The sequence below is a fragment of the Leucoraja erinacea genome, chromosome 20 (assembly GCF_028641065.1).
Source record: "Leucoraja erinacea ecotype New England chromosome 20, Leri_hhj_1, whole genome shotgun sequence".
NCBI classification, from domain to species: Eukaryota; Metazoa; Chordata; class Chondrichthyes; order Rajiformes; family Rajidae; genus Leucoraja; species Leucoraja erinaceus.
The window spans coordinates 15,461,097-15,487,852 of NC_073396.1; the positions used below are offsets into that span (position 1 = coordinate 15,461,097).

The window sequence follows — 26,756 nt, forward strand, 5'->3', positions numbered from 1 at the left end:
AGATATACATCAGCATCGACCTGTCTCGTGGCCGTTTCTCTCGTGGGTATTCCAAACAGAAGCAACTCCTTAAAAGAAAGTTTTAATTCTGTGACACCCTTCAAGTTCCTTTCAGAGACATCTCATGCCACACGAGTCAATCGGATACTTCCCAAGTGTATACACTACTGTAATGTAGGGAGGATGGCGGCTAATTTGTGTTTAGTGAGCTCCCTGAAAAACGTCTGATAACAACCAGATGTCAGTTTTATTAATGTCAGGTGGGGAATAACATTGGCCAGTAAATGGGGAAAGAACTCACTGCTCTGCTTACAAATGGTATCAAAGATAGACACAAGAAGCTGGAGTAACTCAGTGGGTCAGACAGGAAACTCGGGAGAAAAGGAATAGAGACGGCGAGATCCTTCTTCAGACTGACACTCAGGGAAAAGGGAAATTAAAGATATAGACTGTGATATAGACTGCTATTGAACAAATGAATGAATGATAAAGTAAATGATAATGGAAACAGGCAGCAGCGGACTGGCCAGGGTGTCAGCTTGCCCGATGGCAAGTGGGCCCATGATGAAGTGGGCCCCCTTTGTCTCCTGGCAACCAATATTTTTAACCCAGTCCGCCACTGGAAACAGGCCACTGTTTGTTGTGGATTAGGTGAATACGACACAGACATTGAGACTCAACAAGACATCTTTGAAGCTAGTACGACTTGGGTATGGGAGGGATGGAGAGAGAGGGAAAGCAAGGGTTACTTGAAGTTAGAGAAATAAGAGGCCAAATAGTATCATACAGATTTCACATCAGTAGGGCCTCGTGTTAATGCCACATCTGAAATAGGGCACATCCTTACACTGTACCACTCCCTCTGCACTTCACTGGAGTCTCATTCTAGATCCTAGAGTCCACTCTGTATTCCAGGGTGATCTTTTCAGGATGATCTATTTGTACCTCCAATCCACTGATCAGCCCAAGCCCCATCGCTCCAGCTCCTCCTCATGCCCAAATACTATCCATTCAGCCTTGGATATTTCAGCATCCACAGTGGAACACAAACACAAGGGCCGCTGTTCCCAACTTCCCAAGCTATTTAATCCAAACCAGCTCTTTCACTGTCAACCCTTCCCCCCCCCCCCCCCCCCCCAACCCCCCTCCCACCCCCCCCCCCCCCCCCTACCCCATCCCCCCCCCAGCCTACACGTCCCTTCCCAGTCTTGGAGACGTGGCTGCAGATGCTGGAATCCTGAGCAAAAAAACAATCCAAATTGGTGTGGAGACTCAGTGAATCGGGCAGCATCATTGGAGGGAAAAGGACAGACGACGTTTCGGGTCAGGATCCTTCTTCAATCGTTATAAGAAGGAATTGCAGATGCTGGTTTACACCAGAGATAGACGCAAAGTGCTGGAGTAACTCAGCAGGTCAGGCAACATCTCTGGCAAACATCGAGTCCACACCCTTCTTCGGGAGGGGGAGGGGGGGAGGGAGGGAGAGAGAAAGAGAGAGAGAGCTGGAAAAGCGTAGACAGACTTGCCCGTATTCCCATTGTCTGACGGTCCCGGCCGAGCGGAACATTGACAATGACCCGGCTACTGAGATCAGTCAGATTCTGCTGGGTACAAAGGCAGCTTTCACGCCTGCCTGTGAAACACTGACTCTGCCTGGTTACTTGTTTCACGCTCGCATTTGAGAGACATTTGGGGGGGGAGAGAAGTGGAGATTTGATTAATTCAGACGAAAGAATGCAGCGTTGTTAAATGCCTATTTTCCAGCTATTACCCAATCTCGGAAACTTCCGCAGCCGAGCCTCGGGGGAAATTCGTGCAGCTGTTCGTCATTAGCCACACAACTGGCGCAAATATCATCGTTTCAAACAAGAAATTCTGTACTGTATCAGGAACATCTGGCGCTGTAGAACCGGTAGCGAGTACCGCAGATCAAACACACGGTAGCCAATGTGTAGCCGTATCTTCACATGGTCAGAGTGGCCGTCCCGTCAAAGCCCATTAGCATCAGGTGGGACAGAAATACCGAGTCTACACTCACAGACAAATTCAATCCTCCACTCTCCAGGACGCTCCCCTGCAGCCCCTCCAAAGTCAACAGCGAACATTGGTCCCTAAATAACGTCGCCTTGGGAGTTTGGACTCAGTAAACTGAGCCGACGTTTGACCCGAGGTGTAATTGCAACAACACAGAACCGGTTACTGGTTATATTGGGTGTGTAGGAAGGAAGTGAAAGACGCTGGTTTTAAACCTTAGAGAGACACAAAAAGCTGGAATGAATGGGTGACGTTTAGGGTCTGAAGAAGGGTTTCGACCCAAAACCTCACCTATTCCTTTTCTCCAGAGATGTTGCCTGACCCGCTGAGTTACTCCAGCTTTTTGTGTCTATCCCCGGTTACACAGGGATCGGACTCGGGTAGTTTTCCACTCGCGAACAAGCGGCGACTTGCTCTCTCATCCCACCCACCCAACAACCGCCACACAGAGACACAGCAGCCAGCGACCCTCTCTCTCCCCCTCTCTCTCTCTGCAGCCGCGACAGAGACGGGTTAGTTAGTTAGTTCCTGACTCACATGAGGTCCGGTCTGAAGTGGTGCAGGATGGCACAAAAGGCCAGCCCGTCCCGCCACGACGTGGTCATGTTGGTGATCTCCACATTGCTGTAGCCCTCGCACTGCCTCTTACACCACTGCTGCAAGGCTTTGATCGCGGCCATGGGAAGTCCAAGGGCGAGAGAGCACCGGCATCAAACAACCAGGAAATCCAGAAGCGAATAGAGGGAAAGCAAGCCAGCGAGTGCGTGAGAGAGAGAGAGCGAGAGGGGAGGAGACTGGTGAGAGGGAGGGAATGAAACACTTGGAAACACTGAGGCAGAAGAGCTCAGCTTAAACTCCGCCGAGACGGTTGTATCCGAACAGACAGCAGCGGAGCCGCACGGATACTTGGAGACAAGTTTCAGGAACAGACAGGAGGGTGAAAGAGAGAGTGAGAGAGAGTCCGCCCGGATGCTGGGAGATAAATTACCAGGGGAATGGCGCGGAGTGGTCATTGAGTGAGTGATACACACATGGCCACACGCAGCGGGTGACAACTCCAGTATCTGGCCAACCCCGCCACACACGTATAGTATTAGGCAGAAAAGGTCAATGATCCCGTCCTAAAATAACCCCAACTCTCTCCACCCCTGGATAACTACAGGCCCACCCACCCGAGGTATCCAGCCCCTCCCACGCTATTGTGGCCCAGCCCACCCCGCTTTGTTCATTAGCACGCACACACTGCATAATTCTGGACAAGGATATTCTGTCAACCACATTCATCAGGTTCACTCGTCAGTTCCCACCCAAACCATCCCCTTTCCCCAGGTACAGGTCCTGTAACCACAGGGGGATGTAAGAACTGGCCATATACCTCTTCTCTCGCTTCCACCGAAGGACCCCGGTGTTATACGTTACATAGTCACACAAAAACTGGAGCATCTCTGGAGAAAAGGAACAGGTGGCGTTTCGGGGCGAGACCCTTCTTCAGACTGAGAATCAGGGGAGAGGGGAAACTAGAGTTGTGAGTGATGAAGGTGCAGAACAAAATCCCGTGTGGAAAGTCGAAGGTACACAAAAATGACATTAAATAGACTATTGACTATTGAAAAATGCTGGAGAAACTCAACGGGTGCAGCAGCATCTATGGAGCGAAGGAAATAGGCAACGTTTCGTCCCGAAACGTTGCCTATTTCCTTCGCTCCACAGATGCTGCTGCACCCGCTGAGTTTCTCCAGCATTTTTGTGTACCTTCGATTTTCCAGCATCTGCAGTTCTTTCTTGAACACTTGCACTCGGTCCGTCGAGGCCATCTGGACGTCCTAGGTGCTCACCATTTTAAATCCCCTTCCCATTCCCTGACCAATCTTGTGTGGGAAGGAACTGCAGATGCTGGTTTAAACCAAAGATAGACATAAAACGCTGGAGTAACTCAGCAGGACAGGCAACATCTCTGGAGAGACGGAATGGGTGACGTTTCGAGTCCAGTCTAAAGAAGGATCTCAACCCAAAACGTCACTCATTCTTTCTCTCCAGAGATGCTGCTGTCTGTCCCGCTGAGTTACTCCAGCGTTTTGTGTTCCATACCAATCTTTCTGTCCTTGGCCTCCTCCACTGCCAACGTGAGGGCACATGTAAACTGGAGGAACAGCGCCGCTTGGATAGCTTACAACCTAATGACACTACATTTAATTCTCCAATGTTAGGTAACTAACTAACAATACCGCTTTGCTCTTCCCTTATCCCCTTCCACCTACATCCCTTCCTCTGGCATTTAGCATTTCTACTCCCCTTATCTCTTTCCCTCACAGCCTTTTGTCCTCTTCCCGTGTCTGGCCTTTGTCCAGTCATCTGCTGATCATAGGACCCTCAACTGTATTCACCTGCCAGTTGTTCCTCTCTCACCTCTTCCAGCTTTCTCTCCCTCCCCCTACAACAAATAGTCTGAAGACTCCTGGCCTGAAACGTCACCTACCCATGTTCTCCAGAGATGTTGCATGACACATTGAGTAACTCCAGCACCTTTCACCCACGGTCAAATTACTGCGTCGAGGCGATCGAAGATCCTGATATTGAAGCTGATTTTAAGCCGCATCGGGCGATGAAAGGCCCACGAACGGGCCGATTCAAGCCCCACGATTCGGGGCGGACGAAGCTGCTGTTGCTAGATATCGGAGCCGGTCACCAACCAGGTAGGTCAGCTCCCGAAGTTACCGTCCACAGGGCCCACGGCCGAAGCTCCGTGCAACTGCGGCCACCAATAAATTAACCCCCCCCCCCCCCCCCCCCCCCCATGTTTTAATAGCGATTTCCGCCCCTGCGGTGTGGAATTTACAGTGTGTGGATTTGCATTTATATTCCACCTTTCATGATCCCAGGGTGTTCCAAAGGGTCTTTCCACCAGTTTTGAAACATAGTCACTGTTGTGAAGGTCTGGAGAGAGTAGAAGTGGAGGTCTCCACTAGTGGGGGAGTCTAGGACCAGAGGCCATAACCTTAGAATAAACAGAAGCACCTTTAGAAAGGAGATGAGGAGGAATTTCTTTAGTCAGAGGGTGGTAAATATGTGGAATTATTTGCCACAGAAGGCTGTGGAGGGTGTCAATGGATATTTTAAGGCAGAGATTGATAGATTCTTGATTAGCATAAAAACAGATTTTTTTTCCATGAGCAGTAACTCTACTCAACAACCATAGATCTGTTGCCTCCTTTTTGCTCAGGTATTTTATTTCATTCTTCACATGTTTAAATTATAATGTTTTATTCTTAATTGTTTACTGTATATTGTGTTGCTACTTGTGAGCAAAGCACCAAGGCAAATTCCTTGTATGTATACATACTTGGCTAATAAAATGTATTCAATTCAATTCAAAATGTATTCAGTAGAGGTGACAGGGGTTATGGAAAGAAGACAAGAGAATGGGATTTTGAGGGAAAGATAGATCAGCCACGAGTGATTGGCCAGTGGGCTTGATGGGCTGAATGGCCTAATTCTGCTCCTATAATTTTTGAACTTGTCACAAATGAACTCCAGTAGCCAATTTTCACAGAGACTCGCATTGTGATGATGTCCAGCTAATCCCCCTCTCAAAAGATCACCCAGTCATTTAAAGAATGCTCTTGTGAATACGGATTAGATTTGATATTAACACATCAACTGAAGGATGTCACCTGCAGTGTAGCAACCCATCAGCACCTTAATGGAAGCACTTTGTTCACATGTATGTGGCCTGGGATTTGAAATCAGGGCAGAGAGAACTCTTCACTCAGCCAGCCCCCAGAATATGCCATGTTGTAGTACTTCTGCAAAAACATCTCCACACTTAATTCATAAGGTGAACTGCTACCAGAGCTCCTCTCTTTTTTACCATGGAGAAAAACATGACGGCAAGGGAACTTGGGACAGTTAATGGAGATGTCTTGAGGACAGTCCGTATTATGGTCAAGGAGGTACTGGACATACTATGGCATATGAATGAGATAAATCCCCCAAGCCTGATCAGATATATCCGAGGAAACTAGAGAATAAATTGCGAGAGACCTACGTGAGATACATGAATCATTGTTAGACTCGAGTAATGTGCTGGATGACTGGAGTTACTAATGTTGTGCTTCTATTTAAGAAAGGCTGCAAGGACAGCACAGTGGCACAGCAGTAGAGTTACTGCCTTGCTGCGCCCGAGACCTTGTTTCGAACCTGACTATGGGTGCTGTCTGTACGGAGTTTGTACATTCTCCCAGACACTGCATGGGTTTTCTCCTGGTGCCCCGGTTTCCCACCACACTCCAAAGATGCACAGGTGTGTAGGATGATATAGTACTGTTAATGGTAAAATGTCCCTAGTGTGTAGGATAGTGTTTGTAGGAGCCATTTATGTTTAGGCTAACTACTGTTGCATATTATATTATGTTGTCTAGCTATTTCTAGCAGTGTTATTTTGGACATTATAGACATTGTCTATATTGTCTGAAGAAGGGTTTCGGCCCGAAACATTGCCTATTTCCTTCGCTCCATAGATGCTGCTGCACCCGCTGAGTTTCTCCAGCTTTTTTGTGTACCATTGTCTATATGGACTTCAGCAAGGTGTTTGATAGGTTTCCGCATGGTAGGCTTCTCTGGAAGGTTAGATTGCATGGGATCCAGAGAGAACTATCTAACTGGATACAGAATTGGCTTCATGGAAGGAAGCAGTGGCCAGCAGTGGAAGGATTTATTTCAGACTGGAAGCCCGTGACGAGTGGTGTGTCTGAGGGGTCGGTGCTGGGCCCATTGCTGTTTGTGGCTTATATTAACGATTTGGATGAGACTGTGTAAGACAAGATTAATATAATGACACCAAAATAAGTGGTATCGTAGACAGTAAAGATGGTTATCAAAAATTACAACAGGCTCTTGAACAACAAAAAGCGAGTGGACTGGGGAATGGCTAATGGAGTTTAATGCAGATGAGTGTGAAGTGTTGCTTGATGGAACCCTCACATTGAATGGTAGGGTCATGGGGAGTGTGGTGGAGCAGAGGAATCTAGGCGTACACGTACATTGTTCCCTGATGCTGATGTCACAGATAGATAGGGTGAAGAAGGGTACATTGGCCTTCAACAGTCAGGGTATTGAGTATAGAAGTTGGGATGTTATGTTACAGCTATACAAGATATTGGCAAGGCCGCATAAGGAGTACTGTGATCAGTTTTGGTCACCCTGCTGTTGGAAGGATTTTGTTAAGTTGGAAAGAGTGCAGAGAAGATTTATAAGATGTTTCCAGAATACAAGGGGCTGAGCTAAAGAGAGAAGTTGGCCAAGCTTTATTCCTTGGAGTACAGGAGGTTGAGGGGTAACCTTGTAGAGGTGTATTAAATCATGAGGAAGATAGATAGGTGAATGCCCAAAGTCTGTCACCCTGTGTAGGGGAATCAAAAAGTAGAGGACATAGGTTTAGGGTGAGGGAGGGAGGCATGTTTGCATGTAACCTCACTTCTGGCCCAGGCCAGAAAAATCCATATGAGAATGGGAAGAGGAGTCAAAATGTTTAGCAACCAAGAGATCCAACACGCCATGGTGAACCAGGTGCAAGTGTTCAGCAAAACAGTCGCCTAGTCTATGCTTGGTCTCACCAATGTAAAGGAGGCACCCCCACTTCGTTTCCAGCTTTCTACCACCTACTACAATCAGTCTGAAGAAGGGTCTCAATCTGAAATATCATCTTTCCATGTTCTCCAGAGAAGCTCCTTGACCTGCTGAGTTACTTCAGCACTTTGTTGGCAGGGTTATTTTTTTGTAAACCAGCAGCCGTGGTTCCTTGTGTCTCGACAGAAAGAAAAGTTTGGGTCAATGATTAGGGGCGCAAGGTCAGGGACCCAACACATCAAATGAAATCCAAAATTCAGCAGATGCTGGAAATCGGAAACAAAAACCGAAAACACTGGAAAAACTCAGCAGGTCAGGCAGGCAGCATTTGCGAAAGAGAAAAACAGTCAGCTCTTAGGGTTGGTCACTCTTGACTGTTTCCGCCTCCACGGATACTTGCTGGCTTGTTCAGTAAATTCAATGTCACTATTACTTGGGTGTAAGGAATTTGGGGAGAAATACAGACGATGCCATCAAATTAAACCTACAAGAGTAAGTTCAGAAAATACTTTATTGTATAAGAAACCAAGAGTTCTCCGTTCCAAAAGTCTATGGATTCTGGCAATCATCCATTGGGGCCTTCAAGACATGTCTGAAATGAGATATTGAGTATGAGCATGAAGGCCAATGCGAGAGAGGGACGGACAGACAGACAGACAGACAGACAGACAGACAGACAAAGGGGGGGAGAGAGAGAGTGAAGATCACTGAAACTGCATTGATAGGCTGAATGGCATCCTCCTGCTTTGCAATTTAAACTATTTTAAAAGCATGAAAGGAATAGTTCAACAGGGAGGCCTGGGAGCCGATACGTAGGGTCCATTAGATGGTGCTGTTCCCTCAGAATGAATTAGTTTGCTGGGAGGTTGAGATTGATTTCCACATAAATTAGCTCCTGCCTTTAACACGTCACCACAGTCTCTTTGTCTAATGTGCGCTTCTGCGTGCATTGTGTTGGATTCTTTCCATAAAATCATTGTCTGTCATAACACGAGCGCCGTTCCGTATCTATGGAATACAGCCACCGCTTCCAATGAATATCTGCTGTACCTACTTCTGATATCAGCAGGAGAGGTCATGAAGTTGTTCAGTTAAACCACAAGTAGTTCATTAAAGTCCTGTTGAGGAGGAAATCTGCCATCCACACACAGCCCTGGGGAACTCCAGTGCATTACTCAAGTTGTGTGGAGTTGGGACAGACATCTCTTGCTCTCGCTATGTTTTATGCAGCCCTCTTGTGAGCTAATGTCCTCTCAGTCCCTTGGTGTTTTATAGTCACTTTCTGTTACAGAGCCTTGCTGTATTGTACATTTTCTGCAGGTGTTGGACTTTTTGTGCATTATACGGTCTCTCTGTGTCCATCCATTGCACAATCCCCCGTCGGAGAATTGTGTACAGTGTGACCAGTGACTAACACCAGTGCTGGGTGTTTCATTGTTCCGTTTGCTCAGTTACAACCCACTATCGTTCGCCTCGTCGGTGGTTTCCAGGGTCACTGGGGAAGAGCACTTGGAGACGGGGAGCAAGTTTGCAGCTCCATTGTGTATCTCGGCCTCGTGTTCCCTGGCCTTTGCCCGGAGAGTAGCAATGCTGCAACTGCGGATCTCCTCTGGACTGGGGCTGGGGCTGGAATTGTCTCTGATTCGCTGGACCACTGCTTGGAAAGGGGGAGCGACCAGGAGTTCCCCTTGGTGTGCGTGGGATACGGGCCAAGGGAAGGTGGCCTTCTCCGTCTTGGCACCGTCCACGTTGATACTCAGAGGATCGCATTTCTCCTCCTCTGGACTGTGGCTGGCCTCTTGGACTCTGCTCTTCTCTGAGGGACGGTCCTGTACCTTCAACTGCCTCCTCATCTTGGCCCTGCGATTCTGGAACCAAACCTGCAGAATAAATCCCTCAGTCAATAGACAATAGACAATAGGTGCAGGAGTAGGCCATTCGGCCCTTCGAGCCAGCAACGCCATTTAATGTGATCATGGCTGTTCATCCCCAATCAGTACCCCGTTCCTGCCTTCTCCCCATATCCCCTGACTCTGCTATTTTTCAGAGCCCTATCTAGCTCTCTCTTGAAAGCATCCAGAGAACCAGCCTCCACCGCCCTCTGAGGCAGAGAATTCCACAGTCAGATGACTCATCATTTAGTTAAGTACGAACATAAAACAGTGCAGCACAGGAACAGGTTCTTCAGTCCCCGTGTGCCAAACATCATGCCAAGTTAAACTGATCTCCTCTGCCAATTCATATTTCCCCATTCCTATCATATTCATAGGCCTATCTAAAAGCCTTGCAAACGTCACTATCGTGGATGCTTCCACTATCACCCTTGGCAGCGTGTTCCAGGCACCTACCACAAAAAAAATGTCCCCATGCATCACCTTTAAACTTTCTCCTCTCACCTTAAAGCTCTGCCCTCTAGTGTTTGTGGGAAATACACTAACTACCCAATCTATGCCCCATAATGTTATTCACTGCTATCAGGTCTCCCCTCGGCCTCCAATGCTCCAAACAATCCAAGTTTGCCAAACCACCCCTTTTCGCTAAAATCTAATCCAGGCAGCATCCTGATAAACCCCTTCTACCCCCTTTCCAAAGTGCCCACATCCTTCCTGTTATGGGTCGACCAGAACTGCGCATAACCAAAGTTTTATAAAGCTGCTACATGAAGGAAAGGAAATGTATGGAATGAAAGTTTCCATTTGTACTTACTGGCCATAATAGAGCGCTGTACTGTCAGAGGCATGGACCTGCAGGTGGGAAGTTAAACTGAGACCCTACCTGCCTAGTCAAGTGGATCTAGAATAGCACCAGCTGTACTTCAAAGAGGAGCAGCAGGGTTCCCTCCTGCGCCCTGCTCAATATTTATTTTTGGACCACCGTTGTTATAAAGGGCAGGGGTATTCACATATTCTCCCTCTTTCTACAGATATGGCTATTTATTTTTATTTTCCTTTTTTCTCTCCTATTATGAGCTGTCAGTTTTCGCCATTGTCTTCATGACAAAGGTAGGCCATTTAGCCCATTGAGTCTGTACCTCAGAGTCTCTCAGAGCAAGCCCATCATTCCCATTCCCTCACTTATCTCCCTGCAACCTGTTTTCATCCCACATTCCCAACAGCTCTTCACTGATTCACTCACCTACACACTAGGGAGATTTACAGTGGCCAGTTTAACGTAGCAACCCGCATGTCTTTGGGATGTGGAAAGAAACTGGAGTACCTGGAGAAACCCACATGAGCCCAGGGAGAATGTATGAACACATGAGCAGCAGCCGAGGTCAGGATTGAACCTGGATCTCAGGAGCTGTGAGATGTAGCTCTACTAGCTGTATCTCCATGTCACTCAGAGTGCAATTGGGGAGATGATTGAAGATTTAGACCCAACAAAGATGAAGGGTCTGTGATACGCTTCTAGTCAGTGTGTTGTACGACTCAGTGGGCAACCTGTAGGTGGTGACAGTCCAAGCTCTGCTGTCTTTACCCTTCCTGGTGGTAGAAATTCATGGGTTTATGAGGTTCTGATTAAGTGCATTTTGTAGATGATACGCAGGCATGTTGCGGTGACGACGAGAATGATTTTTTAGGATTGTGGGTGAATGGTTTGTCCTGGACAGAGTGCTCTTAACGAAGAGATGTCTCTTAAAACCTTCCTCATAAATCCTTCCTATTTTTTCTCCCGGATTTGCACATCATTTCTAAAGTTATGGTGACCAGAAATGATGCAATCGACTAGTTGTGGTCCAACAAATGTTTCATTTACGATGCAGGAGGAAGGATCTTAACTCAAAATCAGGATTTCAAATCAGAAGGCTTAGTTAGCTCTTCAATTTAACAAAAAACTGACGGTAGTGGTTTCTGAACACCAAAATAGTGAAGGAGCGTTGGGCAGAATATAAGCCGACTATGTGTAACATGTAGTGTGCAATAATAATGGGGAACTTGCATTTAGAGCAATATTTAAGGAACTCGCTCGGAAACAAGTTTTCTGTAAATATAGAGGGTTAATTAATAATGTTGAAACAAAGGGCACTCTGATGAAAAGTGATCATAATCTGGTAACCTTTCACATTTATGAGTTATAAAGTAAAGTGACAAACCCTGAAGTTAGTTTCGAATTGAAGCCAAGCCGATTATGAAGCAAATAGTGAAATTAATAGGTTAACATTTGAAGAAATAATTTATTATTCCCAACATTCCATTGAGGGATGAAGATTTCACAGAGGAGATGTTGCATCCAACTAACTGGAAATATTTAGTCCTGGGTTCAAAAGGCCAATGTTTTTCAAAAGATTACTATTATCTTGCTTAGTAAATTAGTATTACATCATAGAGTCCTATAGCATGGAACAACATCTGGCCCAACTTGTCCAAGCCAAACAGGTTATCTATCCAAGCGACTGGCACATAAGCCTCTAAACATTTTCTATCCATGTACCTATCCAAATGTCTTTTAAACATTGTAACCTGTAATTGTACCCACCCAATACGAATCGCTCCATGTTCCCACCACCCTATCTTTACCCTCTCATCTTAAATCTATTTCCTTGCAAAATCCTGCTACCCTGGGAAAAAAAAGATTGTGACCATTCATCTTATCCATGCCCCTCATGATTTTGTATACTACTGTACAGACACCCTTCAACCTCTTACACTCCAAGGAAAATTGTTCCAGCCTACTCATTCTCTCTTTATAACTTAAGCCCTCCCGGAAATAACCATGCAAATCTTTTCTGGGTCCTTTCCAGTTTAATGACATCCATAAAACAAAGGAAGACAATGAAATTGATAAAGGGAGAGAAAAATAATATGAGTATTCTGTGACGGGACTTTGCACCAGCATCGTTAAAAAGTAAAAAAAATAGATTTGCAATATTTAATATTTTGAAAAGGATTACTGAAGTTTAAAAAATGATGTTTATTATTTATATGGTCTGGCCCTTCAACAGTTTCAGCAGCTTATAGAACGATGATATGTCACAGACACCAACAGTAAGAAGTGATAGACATGTTGGCACCTCCCTGTCTACAAATAAACACTGGAGAAAGCTGCCATGAAATATTAAAATAGACTGTAGGAGATATTAGCAAAAATAAGAGTGATCAAAATACAAAAAAAATGCAGATGCAGAAAATCTGAGGTAAATACATAGAGTTTTGGAAGTAATCAGCAGGTTAGGCAGTGTCGATGTCCTATAGAGACAAAACAAACATACACACAATACAAATAAATGCAACATACATGCACACTGCAAACATGCAACTCACATACATGTGCAATGCATTGATGCATGAACACACATAACATTCATACATACACTCATGATAAACATACATTGCACAACAAACCCATACCCTCAGTTCATGTACAATGCACTTACATGGTATACGTAATTCTAGCCCACATATATAACTAAGGCCCCGTCCCACAATGCGAATTTACCCAAGAGCTCTCCCGGGTTTAAAAAAAAATCAAACTCGTGGTAAGTACGTAGAATGTACGTAGCGGGTATGTCAAAGCTCGTGGATGTCTCGTAGTGGCTCGTAATGCTGACGGCAGGTACTCGGGGGAAACGCGGAAACTCGTGAAGTTTTTTCAACAGTGTAAAAAATTTCCAAGAGTAAAAAAACCACGAGTTTGATTTTTTTTAACTCGGGAGAGCTCTTGGGTAAACTTGCATCGTATGACAGGGGCTTCACATACACAGTTTATACATATATCTATATATCCAACACACAGACACACAAACACATGCAGTGCTGCTGAACATCTGTACTGACTGTACCTGCACTCTGGCCTCAATCAGGTCCAGCCTGAGTGCCAGGGCCTCTCTCATGAAGATGTCTGGATACTGAGTTGCCTTGAACGCTTTCTCCAGTTCCTCCAGTTGCCAGCTGCTGTAGTTAGCCCGTGCCCGTCGCTGTTTCACCGGCTTCGACTCATCTGCACAGGAAAATCCAGAATTCTTTTCAGTACACGACCTCAGGCTGAGCAGATGTATTATTACAGTCCGTCAACAAGCCCAGAAGCATGTTCCACGTGGCAGACATTCCATAAAGAGCCAAGTTTATTGTCAGTGCTGCTGCTGGTGTAGCCATCAATCAGCTTGTAGACACCAGGGGGCTATTCCATTGCTCCCTTTGGAATGTTTTGGACATGGACATGGTTTAACATCCAAGGCAGCACCTCTGACGATCCTCACTGAAGCATTAGTACCATGAACTATTTGACTCCCATCTTTTCAAGTACACTAACTCACTCTTCTCCGGATGGAGCTCCTTATCTGTCCACAGCTTTTCCCTTGTTATTTACCACACTGACCACAATTGGGTGTCAATCGCAAACTTGTTCATCACAAGCACTTGAGTTAAAGTCACTGACATATCCCATGTTAAGCAAGGGATTTAAACTCTGAACCCAGCAGCCCTTTCCATGTTTCAATCACTAATTCCGGCACACTGCTAGTTTTCTGCTACAAACCCAATTTTAAATCCAATTAAAAAAAATTTCTTGAAACTAATGAACTTTTTCTTTTCTAACCTGTCTGTTATCAGGGACTTTGTTAAAAGCTGCATTGGAGTTTATTTGGATTAGATCCAGGTGTGGCTCAGTGGTGGAGTTGCTGCCATACAGCTCCAGAGATCCGGTTCGATCCTGACTACGGTTGATATCTGCGTGGAGTTTATACATTTCCCTGTGACCTCGTGGGTTTTTTCTGGGTGCTCCGGTCTCCTCCCACACTCCAAAGACGTGCTGGTTTATAGGTTAATTGGCTTTGGTCCTAATTGTCCCTAGTGTGTAGGATTGTGCTAGTGTACGGGGAACGCTGGTCGGAGCAGACGTAGTGGGCCTAAGGGCCTGTTTCCACACTGTATCTCTAAACTAAACTAAAGATGAGGCCAGGGTTCTATCGTGACCTCTGTTGGTTTCAGTGTGGGATTTGCAAATTCTCCCTATCGCTGTATAGGGTTTCTGCCGACTGTTGTAGTTTCCTCCCACAGCACAAAGATGTGTAGGTTGGATGGTTAATTAAATTAACCCCTGGTTAGGTGGGAGATGATTGGCAAATGAGAGAGAATAGTTTACAGGGAAATAAGTAAATTGCCCCTCAGTGAAGGCTAATGACAAATAGAATTAGAGGGGAATTGATGGCCAGGTGTGAGAGCAAGTAACTGGCAAGGGTTCAAGGGAATAGGTGGAGGGGAAAAGGGGACTAATGGGATTGTTCACTGGGTGCTAGCATGAAACCGATGGGCAGAATAGCCTCCTCCGTTATTGTCATGAGATAATTAGATAAATGTGCTAGCCTCAACACTCTCCTTAATTTCTTGTTAAATATAAACCTGTCAGAATTGCATTTTCCACAAGGAAAGGATGGAAATAAAAAATAAAATATTAATCAAATGAAACATGGAGATAAATGTAAATAATTGTGAAGTGTATAAAATAAATCAAGTTGGATGTAAAACAGCTTTACCCGTTAAACAAGTTAATATCTGACCCATCTTCACCAAAAACAAATCATGAAACAGACAGATAAATGAAACGACAAAATGCTAAAAATTTGAAGAAGTGAAATATTAATCACATAAAAGAATAACAATTAAAATATAAAAGTTTAAGCACAAACATTAATAACAAATAAAATGATCAAACAATTAGACCAAGAAATTAAATAAAACAGACAAATTGTGAAATCAATATGGAGTGGATGTGCACAAGGGGAAATACATTTGAAACATTGAACAATAAATTTAACAGATTTTAAAAAGAACCTCAAACAGATAAAAGGCAAACAAGTAAAAAGATAGAAAAAATGAACTAAATTAGACTGGGAAATTGTAAATTATACAGAACAATCAGCAAAATATAAATAGATAACACAGAACTAAATTAAAATATAAAGCACCCAGCCAAGTAAACCACATTAACAGGAGATTATTACAACCTAAAGCCCAGTGATAGGGCAGGGCAGTAAATGATGCATAAAGTATATCAATGTATGAAACTTTAAACAAACAATGAATCAAGTCTCCGTCATAATTTCCACTATAGAGTCATACTGGCATGGAGTTATATAGCATGGAAACATGCCTATCGGCCCACCTTGTCGATGCTAAGCAAGTTCTGGCTAGTCCCTTGTGTTTGCAGTTGGCCCATATCCTTCTAAACATTTCCTGTCCATATATCTGTCCAAGGATGAACAAAATCCCACCACCAGAAAGAAATGTCACACCCACAACCCCCTCTCCCCCCATCAGCATTTTGAAGGAAATGTTCTGTTCCCAACTTCCTGAACTTCAGTCCCCACCAAACATTTCCTGTCTTATGGAACTTTCCCCATGAAACCACAGGCGATGTCCTTTCATTCCTTCCCCTTCCATCATCTAGGGCCCTAAACAGTCCTTGCCGGCGAAGCAGGGATTAGTTTGCATTCTGGTAAACAGCATTTGTCGTTCAAAATGTGGTCTCCTCCACCTTAGAGATACCAAACACAGATTGGATAATCTTTTTGTGGAACACCTGCATTCAATCTTCAAGGGCAACCCTAAACATCCTCTTCCTGCCACCTCAATTCTCTGTCCCATTACAACTCAGACCAGCCTGTCTGTGACCTCCTGCATTGTTACAATTGGATCCACCCCAAACTTGTGGAACAACACCTCATCGTCCATCAAGGAACTTTGGAATCTTCCATCCTCAAGACTGAATTCTCCAAATTTATGATGTTGGCTTTGTATTCTCACTCATTAGTGCAGTCTGACCTGCTTGACTTGACCCCTAGCCTTGCTAACTACAACACACAACACTGACAAAGAGGCATAACTTGCCTCTAAATGCTAGACGCATACAATCCCATCAAAGATATCCCCATTGTCCTATTCATCCCTTCCCCTTCTTCCTAGCAACTGAAAACTAACTAGTTGACTTTATTGTTCCACTTCTGACAAAGGGTCTCGGACCAGCAATGTTAACGTTGTTATTTTCTTTAGCAGATGCTGAGTGTTTCTAGCATTTGCTGATTTTAATCTCATGTTTCCAGGATCTGCATTTTAATGGATTCTCAAAGGTATCTTCAACAATAGAGATAAGAGTAAAAATACAGAAAACACACAGATCAAAAGTAATTCAGAAAACAAGACAAACACAGGGGATAAAATATAAATAAAAGTACAGTGCAGGGCAAAAAATACAATATCAATACGTAAAGATATGTTTTGAATTGAGGAAAGGCTGGACCTTACGGGAAAGTTCTAAAATAAGGCAAACGACAACATTATTAGACAGGATCTCAAGTGCATACACTGGGAGAAGGTGTTATTGTGTAAATTCAACTCCTGACATGTGGGAGTCCTTTAAAGGCCAGTTGATCGAAGGTCAGAACCGGTATGTTCCAGTAAAGGGCCTGTCCCACTTTCCTGAGTTACTCACGAATTCCCTTTTATTCAAACTCAGGGAATGTCCGTAGCGAGCACGTATGAGGTCATAGGAGTCCGTAGATATATTGTAGCGTCTCGTTATGCCAGCCGTAGGTACTCGGGGCATCAGGTAAGTCGGGCCTTTTTTTCCAGCGGGACAAAACAGTCCACGAGTAAAAAGATAGTCGGATGGAGGAGTTCGTAGATCACAAAAATCTTGATTGTGGTTTTTAAGGTCCTTTCAATTTGGCAGAGGACTCGGGAAAGTGGGACACGCCCTTAAGGATGAGGGATAAGCACGACAAAGTAAAGCCTTGGATGACCAAAGGAATTGTCAAAAGTAAAAGGTAGACAAAAGTGGAGCGGAGCGAAGGAATAGGTGACGTTTCTGGTCGAGACCCTTCTAAGTGCAGGCAAGATTTAAGAGGAAGGAACCACCCAGGGCCTTTGTGGAATATAGAAATAACTCATGGGCAATTAGAAGACCCAAAGGAGGCCACAAAATGACTTTGGGTAGTAGAATGAAAGAAAATCGCTAAGTGTTTTTACCAACATTTAAAAAATGAGGGTAACAAGGGAAAAGGTAGGACTGCTGAAGAATGTTGATGAGAATTTGTGCCTGGAGTCTGTAGACCAGGTACTAAACAAGTACTTTGCATCTGTTTTTACCAAGGAGAAGGATGTGGAGGACTGTGGGTTCAGAGTGGAGAATACTATCTTACAAAGGCAGTTTGGGATTCAGGTGGATAAATCCGCAGACCTAATGGGATTGATCCCAGGTTCTCGAGAGAGAGAGAGTGGCAAGAGAGGGATTGCAGGGCCCCGATGAAGATCTTGGCATTTTCTCTGGCCACTGGCAAGGCCCCTGAGGACTGGAACATAGTCCATGTTGTAGGAACCTGGGAACATGTTGTTCTTTTCTTTAAGAAGAGAAGTAGGGAAAATCCAGGAACTATAGGATGGTGAGCTTCATAACAATGCTGGAAAAGCTATTGGAGAAGATTCTTCAGGATAAGATTTACTCCCATTTGAAAGAGAATAGGTTGATTATGGACAATCAGCATGGCTTTATGCATGGCCGAACATGCCTGACCAACTTGAACGCGTCTTTTGAGGAAGTGACAAAGGTGATCGTTGAGGGCAAGGCAGTGGATACTGTCTACTTGAATTTTAGTAAGACACTTGATAAAGTCTCCCCATAAGTGTCAGGAAGTAATGGTGCAGGTTTACAGGACTTTGGCTGGGTCTCATTTGGAGTATTGCGTACAATTCTGGTCAGGGGCGGAAAACCCGGGGGGGCAGAGGTGGGCGACACGTCCCCCCCATGTTTTGAGAGGTTAACCTGCCTGGGCTTGCGAGAAATATGGCCAGTGCGGTGAAGCAGCGCTGGTATCCCGTCAGTCCAGACAGGGCTGTAGTTAACCCGGTGAGACAGGCAGTTGAGCTGTATTTAGCGCTGGATTGAGCCTCCGAAGCTTTGTGCGCGTGTGTGAGTGTGCGCATGCGCAGGCGGCCGCCAAAAAATTGTGTCCCCCGTCCCCTCCATGTTTTGATAGCGAGTTCCGTCTTGATTCTGGTCACCCCATTACAGGAAGGATGTGGAAGATTTGGAGATGGTGAACGATGCCTGGATTAGTGGGTATTAGCTACAGGGAAAGGTTAGACAGACTTGGATTGTTTTCCCTGGAACGTCAGAGGTTGCAGAGAGACCCGATAGAAGTGTACACATTTTTTGAAAAGATATAGATTGGGTAAGCAGACAGAACCTTTTCCCCCAGGATGGAAAAATAAAATACTAGTGGTGAAAACTGAATGGTGAGAGGGACAAAGTTTAATGGAGATATGTGGGGCAGGGATGATGGTGAGTGTGTTGCTGCTGCTGATGGTTGGGGTAGCTAGATACAATAGTGGCATCCAAGAGATGTTCTGGGTAGGTGTAAGGATATGCTGGGAATTGAAGAATATGGATTATGTGCAGGCAGATAAGTTGGTCTTTGCATTCTGTTTGGCATGGACATTGGGGATCAAATGGCCTGTTCTAGTGCTGTACTGTTCTATATTCTATGTTCTAAAACATATGTTACAACTAAAAGATAAAAACAAAAATACAGAGCGAATAAACATAGAACATAAAAAGAACAAAAGAATTAGAGCATTAAATCATGAAAACACACATTAAATGCTAAAGGAAAAGAAACATTAAAATGGAATGATCAAAATACAAAAATGCATTTCATACACAGTCACCCAGCCATATAATGTCAGACAAACAATAACATAAAATGTAAAAAATAAGGAACATAAAATGTGATAAAATAGCAAACTCAAGGAATGTATAAATTAGTTACAGCACAATGGTCAAAATAAAATAAAACTGATAAAGAGGAGAATAAAGGCAACTACACAAAATAATAAATATAAATATGGTACGCAGGCTGCATGGAACGTAATGTGTTCTGAGCAAGAAATAAACTGGCAGAGCAATAAATAAAATCTAAAGTGAAGTGAAGAGATAGAAGGACATAAAATATACAGAGGGGGAAATATATTACAGACAGATAAAGGATGATGCATCCAATAAAATTTGCAGCAGACTGAATGAGCATTGCAAGAAGTAAACAGGATGAAGGAAATATATGAGGCACCAGGTAAACTTCACACAGATGTTGGCACACGGCAAGAAATAAATGATACTGGAAATCTGACAAAAAGCAAAAAAAAATGCTGAAACCACATTAGGCCCGTGGAGCAAGAAACAGTGTTAATGTTTCAGATCAGAGCACCTGAGAAGTTTGAGAAGTACCGTCATTACAACATGTTTAACTCTGTTTCATTCTTGACAAATGCTGCCCGACCTTGTGATTTCAAACAAGAAATAAAAGCGCTCTTCAGATAATTTTCAGCAAACATTAAATTGATCAAGTATGAAAAGCACTGGAAACTATTTTTTAAAGAAAATTAATTAATAAAATGTATCTTGCGGAGATAAGATAAACAGCAAATGAGGAAAGAAGCGAGACCATTTGCATAAAATAAAGTGTTTATCAAAAAAAATGGGCATTAGCTCACCATAATTACAGATTATATAAAACATGTAATATAGTCTAGAGTGAAAATGCAACTGAAAAAAACAAATAAAATATATGTAACAAATATTTAAATAGAAAACTGACGAGGCAGGAAATGAAGTACAGATCAGAGAAAACATATGAATTGAAAGAGAGAACATGAAATAAAATATGAGAGAACACGCACCGAGAAATGATTCTGCACTGCTACAAGCAGACACCGCAAGTCTTTATTTGACTGTAATGTACAACATACGACTGCAAATGGAAAGCCCATTTATTACCTGCCCCATTTTATTTCCCATTGAAGGCAAGAGAATGAAACGTCAGGCAGGATATAAAGTTCTAATGAAAAGTTGTCGACCTGAAACATTATGGAAATGGATTTGAAATGGCACAAAATGCTATCAGTAGTCATTAGCAGAAAGTAGCTCTCAGGGAATGAGTCACTAGTTCTCATAACTTTCACTCCTATTATAATTCCTGGGTACCTCAAGTCCATAAAGCTCCAGAACTGGTGGCAACAGCCGATAAACTCAGTCTCCCCAAAATATCCATTCTCTACTTTCCTTTCTTTTCATTCACACACTTTCTGTTCATTCCTCTTATTCAATCCATGATCTGTCCTCCCTTTCTGCCCAGACCCTTCACTGCTTAGAGCCCATTCTGCCCACTCCTGTCACTCTAAAACCTTCCATCTGCTCACTCTACTCGCCATTCTCTCAAATCCATAGCACGCTACTCTCTATTCATTCTCTCTTCACTCGGCCCTGTTTTTGTCACTCCAGTTTCATGGCCTCTCTTTTATTCCTTTCTTTGTTAATTAACTCTCCGTGTTCATTCTTCTCTCTGTTTACTCATCCTCACCCTCCTCACCCTGCACTGTTTGCTCCACTTTCTCTTCATTACTCTTTATGTTCACTCCCTCTCTTTCATTCCACTCTCTGTAACACTCGGCACTCTATTCACCCTCTGATTATTCCACTCCATTTTCACTTGATTCTGCATTCACATGCCTCCACCCTCCTACCATTGTCTTCCTCTGCACCCCTTCCCTCTCACTCTCTTTATGCCCACAATGTTCTCTATTGAATTAATTTGCTGTTGAATTTTCTCTCGACAAACTTCTCTCTGTTTAAGAGGGAACTGCAGATGCTGGAGAATCGAAGGTGTACACAGAAAAGCTGGAGAAACTCAGCGGGTGCAGCAGCATCTATCTCAGCCCTCCTTGCTGTCTCCTCCCCTTCCTCAGCCCCCCTGCTGTCTCCTCCCATCCCCCAGCCTTCGGGCTACTCCTCCTTTTCCCTTTCTTGTCCCCACCCACCCCCGCCCCCGATCAGTCTGAAGAAGGGTTTCGGCCCGAAACGTTGCCTATTTCCTTCGCTCCATAGATGCTGCTGCACCCGCTGAGTTTCTCCAGCTTTTCTGTGTACACCAAACTTCTCTCTGTGTTCACTCCAATCTCTGTTCTCTCCAATGTCCCTTCATTCCCCTCTCCCATGCAACCTGTTTTGGTCTTGATGCACTTGATACGAACCTCTCCTGTTTGTGCTTTTTTGCCCTGCTGCCTTTCTATTTCCTTTGCTGTTCACAACACTCCACCCTCTATTCTCTCCAATCTCCTCATTCGCAACTTGCTACATGCTTTCTGACATAATCACCTTACCACCCCTTTCCTCCATTCCTGTGCCCTCCACTCTGTACGCACTAATGTGCACTAAACTCTTCAATTTTTTCTTCACACTCTTTGTTCCATGCTCTGTCCACTCCTCATGCTGTCCACTCTCTTTCTATTCACCCACCCCAGTCATCCCACATGGTTCCTTTCCTCTCCGATCACTTCACCCACTCAACGTTCCCTCCAATCTCCTTCATACTATTCTCTGTTCTTCCAACCCCTAGTTAGAGAAGACATAGTTCAGGCCACGTATGGAGTATTTGGACAGTTATAGTTACCCTCACAGGAAGGACATTGTTAAGCTGGAAAGGTTGCAAAACAGATTTACAAGGATGTCACAAGTCTGGAGGGTTTGAGCTATAATGAGAGGCTGGGTCTTTTTGCGTCTGGAACATTGGAGGCTGAGGAGTGACCTTATAGGGATTAGTAAAATCACAATGGGCATAGATAAGGCGAACAGCCACAGTCTTCCTCCCAGGGTAGGGGAGTCACAAAACTACAGGCCATAGGTTTAGTGAGAAGGAAAAGGCATTCAAGGACCCAAGGAGCAACTTTATCACACAAAGAGTGATGGGTATATGAAATGAGCTGCCTAACAAAATGGTAGAGAGAAATACATTTATGAGATTTAAAAGAAACTCGGTCAAGTACGGGGTAGGAAAGCATTGGAGATGGACCAGGTGTGGTCAAATGGAAATAGCTTGGTCGTAGGTTAGGCAACTTGGATGTCATGGAAGTGTTTGGCAGAAGGGACTGTTTCTGCTGTGTAACACTGCTCTCTGCACTTACTGCATGCCTCTCTACTAACTCCCCACCTTCCAATTTGTTTCTGTGCTTTAACCTCTCTGTTGACTCCCTTCTTCACTACACTTGAAATTAACTCCCCATTTTACACACACCATTTGCTGTTCCCTTCCCTTTCTTCTCTCTCTCCCTCCCCCCCCCCCCCCCCCCCCCCCCCCTCCACTCGCTGCTGATTCCCTCTCTATCTACTCCCCACTTCACGCTGTTCATTTTGCTTCTCTCTATTTGCTCTCTTCACTCACAGTTCACTCCTTTTGCTGTTCACCCCCTTCTCTGCTGACATGCCCCTCAATCACCCCCCTCTCTGGTCAATCCTTCCACACTCACTCCCCTCTCTGCTCATTCTAGTTAGTTCACTAACATCCCTGCTCGCTCCTCCCATTCTCCACTTCTTGCCCGCCCTCTCTCTCTCTCTCTCTCTCTCTCTCTGCACTTCCCACACTGCGCACTCCACTCCATATTCACTCCTCTCCGTTCACACCCTCTCTATTTATCCCTTCTCTGCTCACCCAACACACTGTTCCCGCCCCTCTTCTGTCCACATTCATTGCCACCTTTCTGCTCATTCCCATCTCTACTCAGATTACTGTTCACTCACCTCCCTGCTCCCTGGCCTCCTCCTTCCCTGCTTTTGTTTTTGTTCACTCCTCAGTGCTCATTTCCATTGTTCAACCTCTATTCTGTTCAAATCACTTTCTAATAACTTCCCACGTCGTCCCATCTATTCATCCCATCCCTGCACTGTTCCCCTCTCAACACCATTGACTCTCTCTTTGCCATTCACTCTACACACTTTTTACTCTCTTCCTTGATCACTCTACTTGCTATTCACTCCCTACTGTTCACACTCACCTCAACACACTCCACTCACTCTTCAGTTTATTGCACGCTCTGCATCTCTCTCTACTCCCCACTAATCACTCCCATCTTCCAATCAACCCCTTCTCTCTTTTCTCCCTGCACTTGCTGTCCTTTATTCACTCTGTTTCTATTCTCTCCGCTCCACACACTGTGTATCTCCCTCCCTGTTCAACCCCATCTTTGCCTTCCTTTCTGTTCTCTTTACTCCATTCACTGTTCACACTCTCTCTCTCCCCACTCCCTTCACTCCTCACTCCTCCATTCCTTCTGCCAATGGAGGGCTGGCCAGGGTGTCAGCTTGCCTGAATGCAAGTGGGCTCCTGATGAAGGGATAGCAAGTGATGACGTGGGCCCCTGTTAAATGATAGCATTGTAGTTGTGGGTGGGCCCCCTTTGTCTCCTGGCAGCCAATATTTTTAGACCCAGTCCGCCACTGCCCTCTGCCCTCGACAGAAGATACACAAGGTAGAGAGCACATACCACCAGACTCAGGAACAGCCTCTTCTATTTTGTTCCCAGATTATTGAACAGACCTGTCATGAACTAAAGGTCTACGGTAACCCTAATCTCCCAACCTACCCTGTTGCATGCAGCCTTTGTGCTATCATTTTTGATCTGCACTTTCTCTGCAGCAGTAACACAATATTCAGCACGTTGATTATTTTTGCCTTTGCACTAACTGTTGTACTTGTGTACGGTTTGATTGTACTCATGTATAGTATGATTGGATAGCTGGCAAAAACACATGACAAAAATAGGCAAAAATAGCTATTCCAGTAGCAATTCCTCTCCTCACTCACCTCTCTCTTCCCTCTCTCCACACTCTATTCACTCCCCCATCTCTTGTCGCTTCCCTCTCTCCACATGCTGTCATTTCTGCCCATCACTCATTGTCCACCCCCTCCCTCTGTTCAGCCCCCCCCCCTTCACTATCCCCCCCCTAACTTTCCACTATGCTCAACCCTGTCCTCGTCCTTGACTGTTCACCGTCCTTCCTGCTCACACCACGTGCCGTTGCACCCCTCTCCTCATTCTGCTCACAGTTTACACCCCTCTGCTCTCCCCCCTCCACTTTTTGCTCCCCTTACTTCATTCCTTCCCCTGACACTGGTCACTATTTTAATTTCCTCCTCTTTTTATATCTCCCAGTTCCTCTCTCCTTTGTTCTTTCCCTCTTGACACTCTCTCTCCCTTTCCATCTAATTCTTCCTCTCTCCACCGTTCTACACTGCACACCTGAGACCACTGGCCTTGCTGCTTACTCAAGCCCCTGAAAAAGAAGTTCCATCACCCCACAATTTCCCCTTTGGCATTGGCCTGTGATGTCTCCTTGTTGCCTGATTCTTTAACATCCCTGCTCTACAAGTCCCTCTCTTTCACACGCACATTCCCACTCCAGTCACTGTCGTGCTCTCGTCACCAACCTGCTCTCATATTCCATCTGCCTCCCTCACCTTACAATCTCTTCTCCCTTCTTGTTCAAAACCCACCTGACTCCACGTGCTTGCACATTTTCTCTCTCTCTCTCGCACACTAAATACACAGTCACACATTCACATAAATCAGTCACACATTACACACACTTGCACTCTCTCATCCACACTATGTGTGCACAACCACACATCACTTACACACTCTCACATGCAATATTCAAACACACACTCTCATACAGATATTCACCAACATTCACACACACACACACACACAGATGCACACAATCACATACACACACACACACACGCGCGCACAGACGTTTGCTCTACCATCTTTCAAAAAAAAAAACACCTACTATTGTCCCCCTCAACCAAGCCTCTTAATTAGACACAGAATGCTGGAGTAACTCAGCGGGACAGGCAGTATCTCTGGATAGAAGGAATGGCTGAAGTTTTGGGTCGAAACCCTTCTTCAGAATGGGCATCTGAAGAAGGTCTTGACCCGAAACCTCACAGATTCCTTCTATCCAGAGATGCTGCCTATCCCATTGAGATACTCCAGCATTTTGTGTCTATCTTTGGTGTAAACCAGCATCTGCAGTTCCTTCCTACACACTTCATGAGGCACATATTTCATCTGAAACTTACTTTTCTCTCGTTTTCTCTCCACTTCCATCGCTCATGTACACTGGCCACTCTCGCATTCACGGGTTAAGAGTAGCCAACGCTACTAAAGAGCATGGAAGCAAGTTTACTAAATAGACTTGTATTGTCTCCTTCCCTTTCTGTATATTTCTTCTCTCACCCCCTCCCTCCCTCGCTCTGTCCCACACACACACAAATATACATACCCATCCTCTCAAACATTCTCTCTCACACCCACATTCTCTAACATTAATTCTTGGCTTTTCACAATACCCCCCTCCCCATCAGCTTCACACAATCAGAATATTCTACTTCACACTCTCCCTCTAACTTTCATAGTCTCCCTCTCTCACTCTCAAATGCTGCCTCTATCTCCCACGCACACTCCTCGCACACTCAGACTACTCACACTCACACTCCAACAATCACTTTCTGACACACACACACACACTTATAAATCCTCTTCTCCCCATGCCCCCATTCTGTAACGCTCTAACAGTTTATTTCTAACATTCAAGCGCTCCTAAATCCACTTACAGCCGTACCCTCTCCAACACTGGAACATTCCCCCTCTCTCACATTCGGGTTCCCTCTCCCTTTTACACTCGCACATGTACTCCATTCTTACATCTAATACACACTCTAATGCCCAGACATTGTCCAGTCTATTCGCACTCTAACACTTTCTAACACTCCCACATACCAGCAATCTCCCAACAGTCAAGTTACCTGCCTTACACGCTCTCTGTAACTCTCTCTCTCTCTCTCGCACACACACACACACACACACACACACTGGCACTTTCTCTCCCACTTTCTCTCCCACTTTCTCGCCCTCGCCCACGGCCCGTCTTACCCGGGTAGTCGGTGATGCCGGCCAGCCCGGCCGCCTGTGTGGCCAGCAGCAGCGCCTGCTTGCAGGGGTCGGGAGGTGCGCAGCTTTGGAGCAAGCCGTAGGTGAAGATGGGGGCGGGAGGCAGGAAGAGGTTCGACAGCGGAGAGCAGGCAACTCGGCCGGGGAAAACGGGGCAGATGTGCTGGGAGAATAACCCAAGCGGGATCCGGGGCAGCGAGTGTCCGGGACGGAACATTGCTGGAGGGCGAGTGCGCCTCACCTGCCCCAGGTGTGTGTGTGTGGGTGTGTGTGGGAGGGAGGGAGGGAGAGGGCGGCGGCTCTGAGATCCACCTGCAACTC

General features: G+C 45.1%; 2 protein-coding genes across 2 annotated transcripts in view; both read right to left on the bottom strand.

Annotated features, from left to right (window-relative positions):
* micall2a (mical-like 2a) overlaps positions 1–2,824 on the bottom strand; it is a 73,661-nt gene extending 70,837 nt beyond the window's left edge. Inside the window, exon 1 of the mRNA XM_055651338.1 lies at positions 2,572–2,824. Coding sequence (XP_055507313.1) covers positions 2,572–2,714 — 143 coding nt within the window. The 5' untranslated portion in view covers positions 2,715–2,824. The remainder of the gene's footprint in view (positions 1–2,571) is intronic.
* Positions 2,825–8,154: 5,330 nt separating this feature from the next.
* On the bottom strand, positions 8,155–26,708 carry si:dkey-43p13.5 (visual system homeobox 2). Its single transcript, XM_055651340.1, has 3 exons — positions 26,418–26,708; positions 13,439–13,596; positions 8,155–9,539 (listed from the first exon to the last, which is right to left on the bottom strand). The coding sequence occupies exons 1-3, from the start codon at positions 26,650–26,652 to the stop codon at positions 9,111–9,113; spliced, it is 822 nt and encodes a 273-aa protein (XP_055507315.1). The 5' UTR covers positions 26,653–26,708; the 3' UTR covers positions 8,155–9,110.
* Positions 26,709–26,756: the final 48 nt, after the last annotated feature.

What these genes read in the sequence shown, in the direction of transcription:
- si:dkey-43p13.5 (XM_055651340.1), bottom strand. Translation starts at nt 26,652, where the DNA reads ATGTTCCGTCCCGGACACTCGCTGCCCCGGATCCCGCTTGGGTTATTC. An exon ending in CGGCATCACCGACTACCCGG is followed by an intron (nt 13,597 to 26,417) that starts GTAAGACGGGCC and finishes TTTCCTGTGCAG; the next exon opens with ATGAGTCGAAGCCGGTGAAA. An exon ending in TGATTGAGGCCAGAGTGCAG is followed by an intron (nt 9,540 to 13,438) that starts GTACAGTCAGTA and finishes TTTATTCTGCAG; the next exon opens with GTTTGGTTCCAGAATCGCAG.